This window comes from Prunus mume, linkage group LG2 (assembly GCF_029339155.1).
Source record: "Prunus mume cultivar Tortuosa linkage group LG2, ASM2933915v1, whole genome shotgun sequence".
NCBI lineage: Eukaryota > Viridiplantae > Streptophyta > Magnoliopsida > Rosales > Rosaceae > Prunus > Prunus mume.
This window is the reverse complement of record NC_142699.1, coordinates 721,401-733,637: the sequence shown is the minus strand read 5'-3', so window position 1 is coordinate 733,637 and position 12,237 is coordinate 721,401. Positions and strand designations below refer to the sequence as shown.

Below are 12,237 nucleotides of genomic sequence, written 5' to 3'. Positions count from 1 at the left end.
CGCTTTTGTTAGAACTAAGACGACGAAGATGGACATGCTAATTGAGGCAGAACGGCCCAAAGAAGCCTCAGATTGTCGATTCTGAATCCATTTCCTTGTCAAATATCATTGCGCCATTCAAATCAAAATGTTTAAGGTTCTGTTTTGAAACTGTAATCTCTGCTTCCTTTCTCTCTCTCAAATTTCTATCAAAATGGCTCGCATTCGATCCCAGAAAAGACCAAACGAAGACGTTCGTCTTGGGCCATAAAGATTTCAGCTGCCCATAAAATAAGAAAAGGCTTTCCAGTTCTTTTTTATTTATTTATAATTATATGATTGAATTTTCTTTTTATAATTTCTAAATTGGCCGTGGTCTGTACGAATTATCAATTGTTAGCTGCATATTTACGACTCTTTTTTTACCTTTTGAGTATTGAATATCCTTTAATATCTAAAAAGAAATCCAACTCAAGCACAAAATAAAATAAACACAGATTATACAAAATCAATTCTTTTTTATATATAAACGATATGGAACTCGATTTATATTTACATCATGCAACTACATTCTTAAAGAGAGGAAGGAAGGGTATACTAAGACACCCATTGTTGTACGATGCACAGGAATTTCAATTTCAATTTCAATTTCAATTACATGCGGTGCATGTTCAAACCAATTTCGCAATTTCTATTGAGCAGGAATTTATTTTCACAATAAATTCTGTCATTTATAAAATTTGACATACATAATTCAAACTTTGAAATTATTAATTGACAAAAATTTAAAGGATGGATATCTAATTTCTGTAATTTAATAATTCTCTGCAACTTTCATTTCCTTTATCCAAACGGAGGGTTAGCTAAATCCCGAGTTATTTTTCTCCATCTAAATGGAGGGTAAATGGATGAAATTAAATTGTGTAGTATAGTATAGAGACGATGAATCAAATATGACAGATGATGAAATAATTTGCAAAAACACATGAATTGACTACTCAGGGCAAAAGGGCCTGTGGGAACCATCCCTGTGACTAGGAATGTTGAAGTGCCTCAACCTCCCTTGTTGCTTTTTCATGTAACCTACACAAAGGAAAGCCTTGGAGAAGTTATCTTCAACAACCCTATTCACATCATGCACAAACACATCAGTCTCTCCCTCCTCTTTGTTCCTAGCCATCATCCCAGCTGTGTATATGGCGCTCATTCGTCCCGGTGCTTCATCATGATACCCTGTGGGCGCATCCACCATAATCAAATCCCATTTGATATCGTAAACCTCACTAGGCAAGCCCTTGAGTGCCAGCTGGCACATGCTATACCTAGGATCACCAACTGCTGTGCACTCGGGGCCCTTCCCAACATCCATGAGATTGTCAGCCTGGTTCACCTTGCTGTCGTATGTGACATGGTATGACTCCAACATGGGGAAACGGCGTTGGATTTGCTCGATCCACGACTCATCCTCTTCGAGGAAAATCGTACGCCCCCCGTGGTTGAGGGAGCTCCACATGAGGCTGTCGTGGCCTAGGCCGAAGACGAGGAAGTTGCAGGGTGATTTCTTGTCTAGGACCTTTGATGTGACTGAGATTTCTTTGAGGGTTTGCTGTGGGGTGATGGTTGAGGTTGTGTAGTGGATTAGAGCTTTGGCTAGGGAGGGTGGGATTTTGTTGCAAGTCAATGGGGTGTCACATTTTGTTGATCTTTCATCATCCTCGGCTTCTTTCTCATCCAAGGGTACTTTAGGCAAAATGGTGGATTTTTCATTGGAAGAAGAAGAAGAAGAAGAAGAAGAAGATGATGATGATGATGAATCAAAGCTTGACCTGAACACAAAGAGGACAACAAAAGCAAGGAATACTCCGAGGAGGAGAAGCTTATAGTTGAAAGTTGGAACATGGGTTTTGGTTCTCATGCTGAAATGTATTGGCTTTTTTTTGTTGTTGTGTTTTTTATGAGTATGGAGAGAAATATGTTAAGAAGAAGTTGGAGCTCTGGGAAATATATATATATATATATATATTTGTAAGGTTTATTATATATTGTGGCATTTATGAGTTGGAGGAAGAAAGGGACTGAGTTGATGAGAAGGCGTTGTGTTGTGTCGTAGTTTGGGTGATGGATGCTTAAGCATGAAGGGAGAGGGAACTTCGGATGCATGATGAAGACATAAGAGCTATTATGATTCTTGGTGAAGCAAAACAAGTTTAGGTTGGTTGGTGGTAGATCTGCCAATTCCATTGGTTGCAGGTGCCATTTTTTATATCAGTTTAGAGAAGCTATATATGTTGCATTACAGGTGTTGTTATCTTAGATATTAAACTCCCTCTCAAATTTCAACCATTTAAAAACAAATTGAATATTATTGATGATGACGTTATTATATTTCATCTTCCAGTACCCTTTTTTGGGGGTCAAAGTTTGGAAGGGGGAGGGGGCAGGTCCCGTTTGGGTTTGAACCCGAGAACACTGATTTGCAGGCAAATATTCTTATCACTATAGTCTGAAATATCGATAATATCGACGAAGTATCAAGGATATTTCGGTTTTTTCGAATCACGGATATTTCGGAACATATCCATGTACATATCGTATAAATATCGATAATATCGACGATAATATCGGAAAATATCGATGTCGATAATTTCGCTCACACTTTAGCAATATTTTGTCAAAATATCAGTGTAATATCACAAAAATATCAAAAATATCGATGTAAAGGGAAAAAAAAAGGAAAAAGAAGGAAAAAAAAAACACAAAGGGGACTTAAACCCCTCTCATTTTACTCCTCCGACACCTTAATCACATATCACTTATGTTTTTGTGATAATATGCTAAAATATTTATATTTATATGGTTGACATGTTAACAATTACATACAAAACTATTTTGGGGATTTATCATTTGATGACTACTCTTCACAATACACTTACTCTACACATAGAGATGATGAAAATAGTGAAAAATTTGAACCTCATAGGAACTATATGTGGTACTAAGTCACTCATGTATCTTACCATGCAATGTATGAAGTGTAAAATATTGTAGTAAATCGTTATATATAAATGATTATGGTGTGTTTGCCAGCTCGCTGTATAATCAACTTAAATCAGTTAAATCCATCATGCAATACATTTCATTCTAATTTTTTGTGATAAACTAATAGATAACTGACTAAATAAACATTCTCCAAAGTTTCAATAAAAAATTTCAAGTTTTTCTTACAATTTCCGTGGGTTTTATTCAATTTTTATTGATATCGATAATATTCCGATATTTCCATCGAAATTTCCATATTTTTGGACTACCGATATTTCCGATATCATCGATATTTTAGTCCTTGCTTATCACTGAGTTATAGACCCATTGGTACTTCAATTCTTCAAAATATTACAATTCAATCATTTATTTGATTACATATGTGAATGAGGCTGTACCAAGCAAGTGGTAAAAGAACAAAAACAAAAAGGGAATACTTTCTTTAACCAACAAAAGAAATTCTAAGGCAAGGCACGAAACGTGGATTATGGACAAAATATGGTAGGTACCAACTTCCTTAATAATAAAAAATTAGTGTCATTGTAGGATCTCCAAGAAGAGTTCGAGTCATTTATGCTTACTTAAATATATGCATTTGTGTATTTCATTCCAAAAGAAACCTAAAAAAGGGAGAAAAAGAAAAAGGAAAGAGCATTGTGCTGATGGGTTTGGAGTAGTAAGAACTGTCTTGTACATTGATTTGAACAAATAGTGGCCTGTGATCACAAAACCTTTGACTTAGTGATATAACTTAGCCTTTACAAAGAATGAAATATAGCTGATTGAGCAGATCAGGTTTCGGCTGCGCACAGCTTGTCTCCAGCATCTGGACACCAAAGAGACCTCTCACCATCTGGCAATGAAACAATTTTCTGGTACGTCAATTACAAAAACCATCCCAAAGCAGATCACGAGTCGATGCCTGGGGATTTAATTTACTTCAAATTCAAGATTAACAATCTTTCTGAATCTCTCTAGCAAGTGATGATAGCATACCTTCAAAAAGTGAATATATATCTGATGTGATATAAACCAAAGAAGCTCCATAAATCCCATTTATCTTTTCCGTGGTGAGATTTGTTGAGTTCTCAAGAGGAATATTTCTTCAATATCAGAGTGATGCTGTTCCGAAGGAGCTCTTGCTTTCAAAATTAAGCCAGTGTGACTTTCCCTTCTGTCATCACCTGCCATTTCTTACATGGTGAAGCAGGGATTCGGTTTGTCCATTTTCACTGTTGGCTTTCTTGGGTTTGTTCTTGTCCAGGCGAGCTTTGCGGACAGCATGTTGTATTTGTCTCTCATGCTCTTTGAGCATCTCCTCAAGGTTTCCTCCAGGGGGCATCAACGGTCCAGAGTAGTGGATCCGGTTCTTCTTGGTAGCATAACCCTGATGCCAAATGCAAAATTATTTAGTCACATTCATGTTGAAGATTAAATTCTATAAGGGCGGCAAACCACTCAGTAGACTGCAAAAAAAGCCAATTCAAGACATTTAACCAAAGATCTCAAACAAGCAAACATGGGGAAACATCAATGGTGTAAACTTCGGCTTCAGAAGCAAGAGTACGAGAGTTCCTATTTCTAAAAATAAAAAACAAAAATTTCATAACTTGAATGGTTTGCATGAAAACAAATTCAACAATCCCATATACAGCCACTTGACCAGGGCATCATGTGAAAAACCAAATTAATGGGTGGGGCCAGCATTTGCTCCAGATATCAGTGGAGTCAAATTTCAAAATAAAGCATGTGATAGATGAAAATAGTAAAATCCTTTACCGTTGCAGACTCCTTCCCTGATGGCTGTTCATCCTTCTTATGTGAAGACTTTGGCCTATCCAGAAGATTGTGGGACCAATCATGTTTTGCAGAGGAATCCCCGTTGTCTAAATGACTATATCTGGCATTAATACGCTCCTCTGGCCAGTGTGGATTTGCACTAGCTTCTACAACACCATCGTATTGTGAATCACTTCGAACCGAAGCTGAATTGGAAAACCTGGACGACTGGGCTGCCCCACGATACATATAAGACTTCTCCGCACCATTCCTAGACTGGCCAGATTGCGACATATTCCGTGAAGATCCAAATGCACTTGGGTGCATTGACTGGCCAGAATGGGAATAGCCATTTGATGTTGCTCCTTTGGGAGGCTCGATAGGAAAGCCAGAGCCACTATCCTCATCAGGGTTGTACTTTTCACTTATGCTTTTGGGGTTAGGCTGCCCTTGTCGCTTCCAGATTAGGAAAGATAACAAAGAAAGCATAGAACCTAAATCAGTAATTCTTCACAATGATTTGGGTTTTGTATTTAAAGACATGATGAATTTAATTACAGAATTTGAAGGCAAGGATACCTGTATTGCATTGGCATCTGGTGCTGGCACAGCCTTTGATTCTTTGGAACTCCCTCCTTTACTACCAGGTGCTCTTCGCCTGGTTTTCAGATAAACAAAGCAACATTCAAGTGAGTGTGAACAAGATTAATAACTCAAAATACACACATACAGGAACAAATTTATCTTGCCAGACAGTCTTGCACCACACATTCAAACAAGGAAGAGTTGTTTTCTTTTATTTTTCTTTTATAGCAAAACCAGTTTTTCTTTTTTTGTTTTGCAATTAAACAGCTGCCTCCCCCATGTGAGACAAAAACAGAAATCTTTCTCCCTCCTCTGAAGTGAGCTTAATGCAGCAAGCCATCAGAGCTTTAGATAACGAATCAGTTTGGTACTGATGTCCAAAAAATATGTCATGAACCAAAACTAATAAAGATGCAATTAGCTATTTACCAAAAAAGAAGACACACCACATACAAAAAGATGTCATAATCAGATCTTGCATAAGAAAGGACTTGAAAAGTAGTTAATATAATTGGAAAATTGCTCACCTTCTAGCTTCCTCGTCTCGGAGCTTGGCATCAAACTCCTTGCTAGGTGGGTACTTAGGCAAAGTTGAGGGATCAGAGGGAAGAGGCAATGATGTGAAGAACTGGCAAAGAGAAAAGAAAAAATATATATCCTCAGAAGTAAGATCTAACTTCCTGACCCAAAGTTGAATTAATTATGGGAAGGTAACTTATAGATCCCAACTCAAAAGAGAGCATAAATGTAGGATGACTATAAGCAATCATCTAGTTGAAAATTGCATAAACTGTACTGCTAGAAGGAAGCCCAAGGGGTGAAATTCACCAATCACCTATTCAAAATTAACCATTCAGCAGACTCATTATATATATGCTCAGATCCAATATTTTCTAGCAAATTCAGAGTAAGCACGACTAATTATAATGGGAAAATCTAGGACAACAGCTTTCAGTTTGACTAACCATTAGGATTGATATTTCAGTTCCAAATTTAATTTCAAAAGTACTAGTCATTTTAGCAGTTGCAGATAGTGATATATTAGAATGCAATTCAAATTACAGCAAAGAAAACCAAATTTCAGAAACAGAATATTGTTTTTCCATTTTCTTAACCCCAAATTGTTTCAATTTGACGAGATCAGAATTCAATAGACAAAGTCAACATGGTTTCAAATAGCAAAGAAAACCCATGATTACCTCACTGTGAAGTGCAGAAGAAGCTGTTCCACGACTTTCAGGTTCTACTGCTAGAAGAACCTCTAGCAGGGCCAATGCTGACAGAGGGAAGTCCTTGAATGTCTCAGCAACACAACGCTTGTACGGATGCGTTGGTTTAAAAATAGTTGCATGCGGCAATTTTGATCTCTTCCAGTATTCTTCAGAAGGTGACCCACAAAGTTTGAATATCTTATGTAGTTGCTCCACCTATAAGCAATAAATGATAAGATCAAATAAGACGTCTGAATAGGTCCATCAGTACAGCTGGTAGATTCCATGTTAGAGCACAAGGGATTAACCATACAAAATCACCATTAATGATTTATCCGATTAGAATATTCTTAGAAAGTTACAACGGACTTTCATCCATCCTCTGACATTCATTGGAATCTGGTTAAGTAATTTGCTCCTATCAGCAAAAATCAAGCTCATGCTCTCGACAACTAGACTTAAATCTCAGATGCCATGATTAGGAAGATTATGAATTTCTCAATATTTGCCACATCTAATAAATGTAAAGCAAGTCGATATAAAAATAAAAATACATATGTATATGTAAACATATCTTTTACATGTGTATATAATCAAAAAGCTGGGGAAAATACCTCTGTTCTTCCTGGCATGATAGGCTTCCCAGCAAACAATTCTGCAAGAATACAACCAGCACTCCACAAATCCACAGCAACCCCATAATCTGTAGAGCCAAGCAGAAGTTCAGGTGGTCGGTACCACAAGGTTACTACCCGACTTGTCAGGGGCTGCTTTTGACGGGGTCGGTAAAAGGTTGCTAGTCCAAAGTCAGCAATCTTTAGGTTGCCATAATAGTCGATCAAAAGATTTGATCCCTTAATGTCACGGTGCAAAATACCATGACTGTGACAATGCTCAAGCCCACGAAGAAGCTGTTGCATGTAACATTTAATCTGCAACACGGTGCACAAACACCATATATCAACCACAATAAAAGATTAGTCAAGCATTCTGCTACCATAACACACATAAGATCATGAAAATGAACACAGCTGCAATTAGATACAAATGGATCGTATTGACAATAACGCACCATTCAGGGTTGTCCTCAAAAGAAACAATATTGCTGCATTTTGGGAAGAGAATGACCCTCTTTGGTTGTTAACTTTGGGTGAGCACACAAAGAGGTGCATGCTCTTCCCAAAATGGAGGGAAGGAATTCAGAAATCACAGAAACCCTCAAATCTTCTGTTCCTGATTTATCACAATTACCATATTACTTTCTGGGATCTAAACCCAGCCACTTCTTACTTGGTGATCCATGAAATGACACTGAATTCTATTAGTGACTGAAATAGTTTTTTTGAATCTAAGAGCATCAGCTTCTTGAGGATTTTTGTCTTCAGGTGCATGCCTAAGCACTATAACAGAATTTTATGCAGCAGATAACATCCTGAACTCCACTGCTACTGCTATTATGATACATCACTAGTTTCTGATACTGATAGAGGCAACTCTAGGTACTGGGTAGGTGTTATCTTGGATCCATAAGAGGAAATTTTTTGCACTTCTTAGATGCTAGAATATACAAGGAACAACCTGATGATTATGTACAATATTGGTTGCAACATCAAATATATCACAAGTTTCGTGAAGAGCAGAGTCAGCAAACCCCAATGTCATAATGCTGATGCCATTTTTCAAGTTTTTTTTTTCTTTTTACTACGTTTCCCTTTTCTCAATTATAAGTGGTTTATAGCCTGCTATAAAAGTAGTACAGGTAGTGAATTAAATTATCCCAGTTTATTAATATTCTAAAGTCCTCTGACCTCAATTCTTGACATATTTGGAGTAACTAAAACTGTAAATAACCTACATACAGTTGTCTGTAATGATACTCAACTGCACTTATGTAAAAGTCATAGTAAATTTGTCAGTTTAAGAGACTTTTCCCTAATTTGATGCTCAAATCCAAGACATCTTTTATTCTTAGTCTGAGTTTTCATAATCACAATACATGAGATCAAAAGCAGCAAAGCAACTACCTGTGCTTCAGTGAACTTGACCCCGGGCCGTGCTGCAATCCCGGCAAGATCATGCTCCATGTATTCAAATACAAGGTATAAGCTGCCCGAAACCCTTGATGTAATGAGACCTTCAAGCTTCATGATATTGGGGTGATCAAGCTTACGCAAAATAAGAATTTCTCTCGCCATAAAGCGCACACTTTCCGGATCCATATTGGCAAATCGCACCTTCTTCAGTGCAACTATTTTGTTTGAATCCAGATCACGGGCTCTGTACACACTGCTGTAAGTTCCTTGTCCAATCTGCAGTACACAGAAGAGTCAAATTTATTAATAAATAAAAAAACTAAAATACAAACGTCCATAATGTGGACACTAGCTCAAGAAAATAAAATACAATTGTCAAACATTTGCTAGGAGAATCAAGTCTAGGCTCTGGGGGTTAAAAGATAAAAACTCATATTAAGCAGCTGATAAATTTCCAATTTAAAACGATCGAAATAATCAAACCCAGTATGAACACTTGTCTGATTAAACTCATTTGTTAATTTCTTCATTTTACAATCTTTCCATGTCTATGTGGTGGAAGAAGCCTGATAAAGAGCTACATAAAATTCCATATAGCTCAGTTGCTCCAACCATCAAGAACACACTCTTCGCTGATTGATTTGCAATTTTTTTACTCATAATCATCAAGTGACTCATCCATACTTCAATATTCTCCATCAAAGAGTGTGTGGTGTCTAAGCATGTACTTATATACGCACTTGACTGTTCTGAATAAATTTATTCTGTTAATAAAGCATTGGCAAAGGAAGATATGGAAAAATCACAAAAAAGTTTCCGACCTCCTGGTTCCATCAACTTACATCAAGGTATATACAAAAGTGAGCATAGACAGAATCCATTAGTAGTAGCAGCTGACTACCTCAATTAGAAGTACCTAATTTTGGTTAGTTTTTTTGAAGATTGAGTGTATCTTACCTCCTTTCAAAATGGCAACATGTTTGTTTACTTTACTCTCAGAATGTGCATGCATATACATCTTAAAAATATAAATCTACAGTACATATGAATTGATCTTTTATAAACAACGACAGGCATGCATCTTATTTAAGCAAATCAATCTAACAATTTCAGTGTTTTCTAAAACATGTTTATAATACAAAAACCTAAATGCACATATTATTAGTTAAAAGAAGAGAAACTAAGTGCACATTGTGTTAATGAAAATCAGCACATTTGTTCTAGGTACAGACTTAAGTCACAACTCCAAAATTAACCCCCAAAGTTTACTGTAAAAAGTAAATGAAAGATATCTGAGATATACACAAAACATGTAATATTCACACCTGAAGAATTTAAATGTGGGTTTCGTAATACCAATATCACTAAACAAGGGAATAAAGATAAAAAAATCATAATAAACTACCACATAAATCAGATGTAGAAGCAAATCAACAAACCTTCTCCAATTTCTCAAATGAGTCTGCCTTGAGAGGCACCCACCCACTGATTGCTTCACCTGCCACTGCAGTCAGCCAAGAAGGCCATCCAGCAACAACTTGCGCTCCTCTTTCTCCATTTGATACGCTAGTTATCCTAGTTAGCCCGGATGGTAACTTTCCCCCACTCGCCCCACCCTCCATGAAGGGTTTTGTGGGTTTCTCAGTAACCACCATCTTCTTCTCCCCTTCATCCGATGAAATAGGAGTTGACCCTGCATTCTCTTCTGTGTGAGGATTGGTTATCAACCGTGCAGTCGCATCAGCCCCAACTGCAGCTTCTGACAGTTTTGATGACTTGCTTGACTTTAATTCCTTGTCTCTACGTTGACTCTCAGAAACGTATTGATTGGATAAAGTTGCCTTTGAGCAGATGCAGCCCATAATTCTACTCCACAGGCCCCTATTCCGACAAGGACACTGCAAAATTCCTCTAATAATTCCCACTGCAAATTTCCATTTTTCCAGGCTGTGATTTTTGCAGCATTAAGCATGCAATCTAATCAGCATTCACACAGAATTTTCAGAATCAACTGATCAATAACTTACTTCGCCAATCAACAACTTCAGAAGGCTCCAGTAAAATTATTTTATTTCTACAACCTAGGGAAATGAGAGAGAACGCAGATCAGGTTCTAAACAAAAACCTATCAAGAACAAAAAAAGTATAACTTAAACTGAAAGATCACAAAAGCCTATCTGGACAAATTCAAAAGAACCCAGATCCCCAATTCAAGAAAACTTCACCAGTGACAACCCAATGAGGGGAATTTCTCCACACTATCAGTTCAAATTAAGAAAATCCCAATGCCAAATTCACCAACCTCAAGAACCCAGATCTCAAATAAAAAAGATAAGTTAATTCAAATCAAACAAAACAGGATTTTTTTTTCCAAAATGTCAATACTTTCTTATTCAGTGGGAACAAGAATTAACCAAACCTGGACAATGCGAATTCAGAATCAGCCAATGCAAAACGGAATCAAATTGCCCAAACGGAACAACAGCCAGGGTGTGTGGGTACCGAAACTTTCTCCGCCCAATGTGGTTAAGTCCATAAATAGAAAAAGTTAGAAATTCCAACGAAAGCCAGAAAAAAAGTGAAATGCAAATGTTTACCCTTTTTGGAATTGAAATGTGGGTTACGACAGACAAGCAACTCGGAGATTCTAGAGAGAGAAGAGATTCTAGAGTGAAAGAGAGAGATTTTAGGATCTGGGGTGTTCCTAGAATTACGTAGAGCCAATGATATTGAACTCAGAACAAAGTTCACACGCCATTCTATTCTGTTTTCTTCAACAGAAGGAAACCGAGTAAGTTTTATGCTTTGCTATACTCTGTTTTTGAGGGAGAGAGGAGAGACGAGAGAGAAAGAGTATAATAGAGTGCTAAAACTACATTCAAACACAGCCAAGGAAAGAAGCACAAAGCAATAGTCCGTCCACAGAGGGAGCAGAATGAGAGAGAGGTCTGGTTGAAGTTACACACCACACGGGTAGAGAGATGAGACATTGCAACGTGGCAAAATGTGGGTCCCTTTGAAGATTGTTTTGTTTTTGGTCGAATCGATAATCGAAGTCCCATAGAAGATTGTTGGTCCCACAAGAAGTTGGAAAGGGACAGGACTAGCCATGGTCCAGTAAAGTTTATTATTTCTTTTGTTTATTAATCTTAGTTACAATTTAAAAAATAAAATAAAAAGTTTAAATGGGGCAAAATTGGGTTGGGTTGATAACGTGGTACTTACGCCTACTTCACCCAAAAATAATCTGGTTGGACAATCCACGTACAAACAACGCCATCCCATCCGTTGTGTTGTGACAGATAAGTCCACTACAGGCTTGTTTGCGTGGACATTTTATTCCTTTTGTATTCTTCTTAGAGCAGTTCCACTGGGAGCCCCGGTCCAGACAAGAGGTCCCCTGGCTCCCAATTCGGTTTCCAACGCCCAAGTTTTGTCCGGCAAGAGTTGGGCTCCATCAACTTAGGCAAGTTCAAAGGCAAGATTTGTCTAGGTTACAGTCTGGGCAAGTTGACCTAATACTGACGTCAACAATCAATTTAAATAATAAAAAAATTAAAGAGAAAAGGAAAAAAAAACAAAGTTTTCAGATTTTATTTATTTATAAATAC

The 12,237-nt window shown here is 37.3% G+C and overlaps 2 protein-coding genes across 5 annotated transcripts; both read right to left on the bottom strand.

The window, feature by feature from the left end:
* Positions 1–888: 888 nt before the first annotated feature.
* LOC148919378 (glucuronoxylan 4-O-methyltransferase 1-like) lies at positions 889–1,962 on the bottom strand. The gene has a single exon (XM_089047340.1). The coding sequence runs from the start codon at positions 1,892–1,894 to the stop codon at positions 974–976; it is 921 nt and encodes a 306-aa protein (XP_088903466.1). The 5' UTR covers positions 1,895–1,962; the 3' UTR covers positions 889–973.
* A 1,723-nt stretch (positions 1,963–3,685) lies between these two features.
* Positions 3,686–11,504, bottom strand: LOC148919377 (putative serine/threonine-protein kinase At1g09600). Of its 4 annotated transcripts, none has more exons than XR_016124412.1 (11): positions 11,046–11,504; positions 10,654–10,707; positions 10,066–10,550; positions 8,618–8,902; positions 7,208–7,525; positions 6,582–6,809; positions 5,910–6,010; positions 5,377–5,455; positions 4,798–5,253; positions 4,015–4,405; positions 3,686–3,940 (listed from the first exon to the last, which is right to left on the bottom strand). XR_016124412.1 is itself a non-coding variant. In XM_089046739.1 (10 exons), coding segments are annotated over exons 2-10 (2,160 nt in total). In that variant the 5' UTR covers positions 10,655–10,707; positions 11,046–11,504; the 3' UTR covers positions 3,686–4,198. The 4 variants fall into 4 exon arrangements, 2 of the variants coding, with proteins under 2 accessions (XP_088902865.1, XP_088902866.1); XR_016124411.1 differs by having other exon boundaries at positions 3,686–3,871; XM_089046739.1 differs by having other exon boundaries at positions 3,686–4,405.
* Between the last annotated feature and the right edge of the window lie 733 nt (positions 11,505–12,237).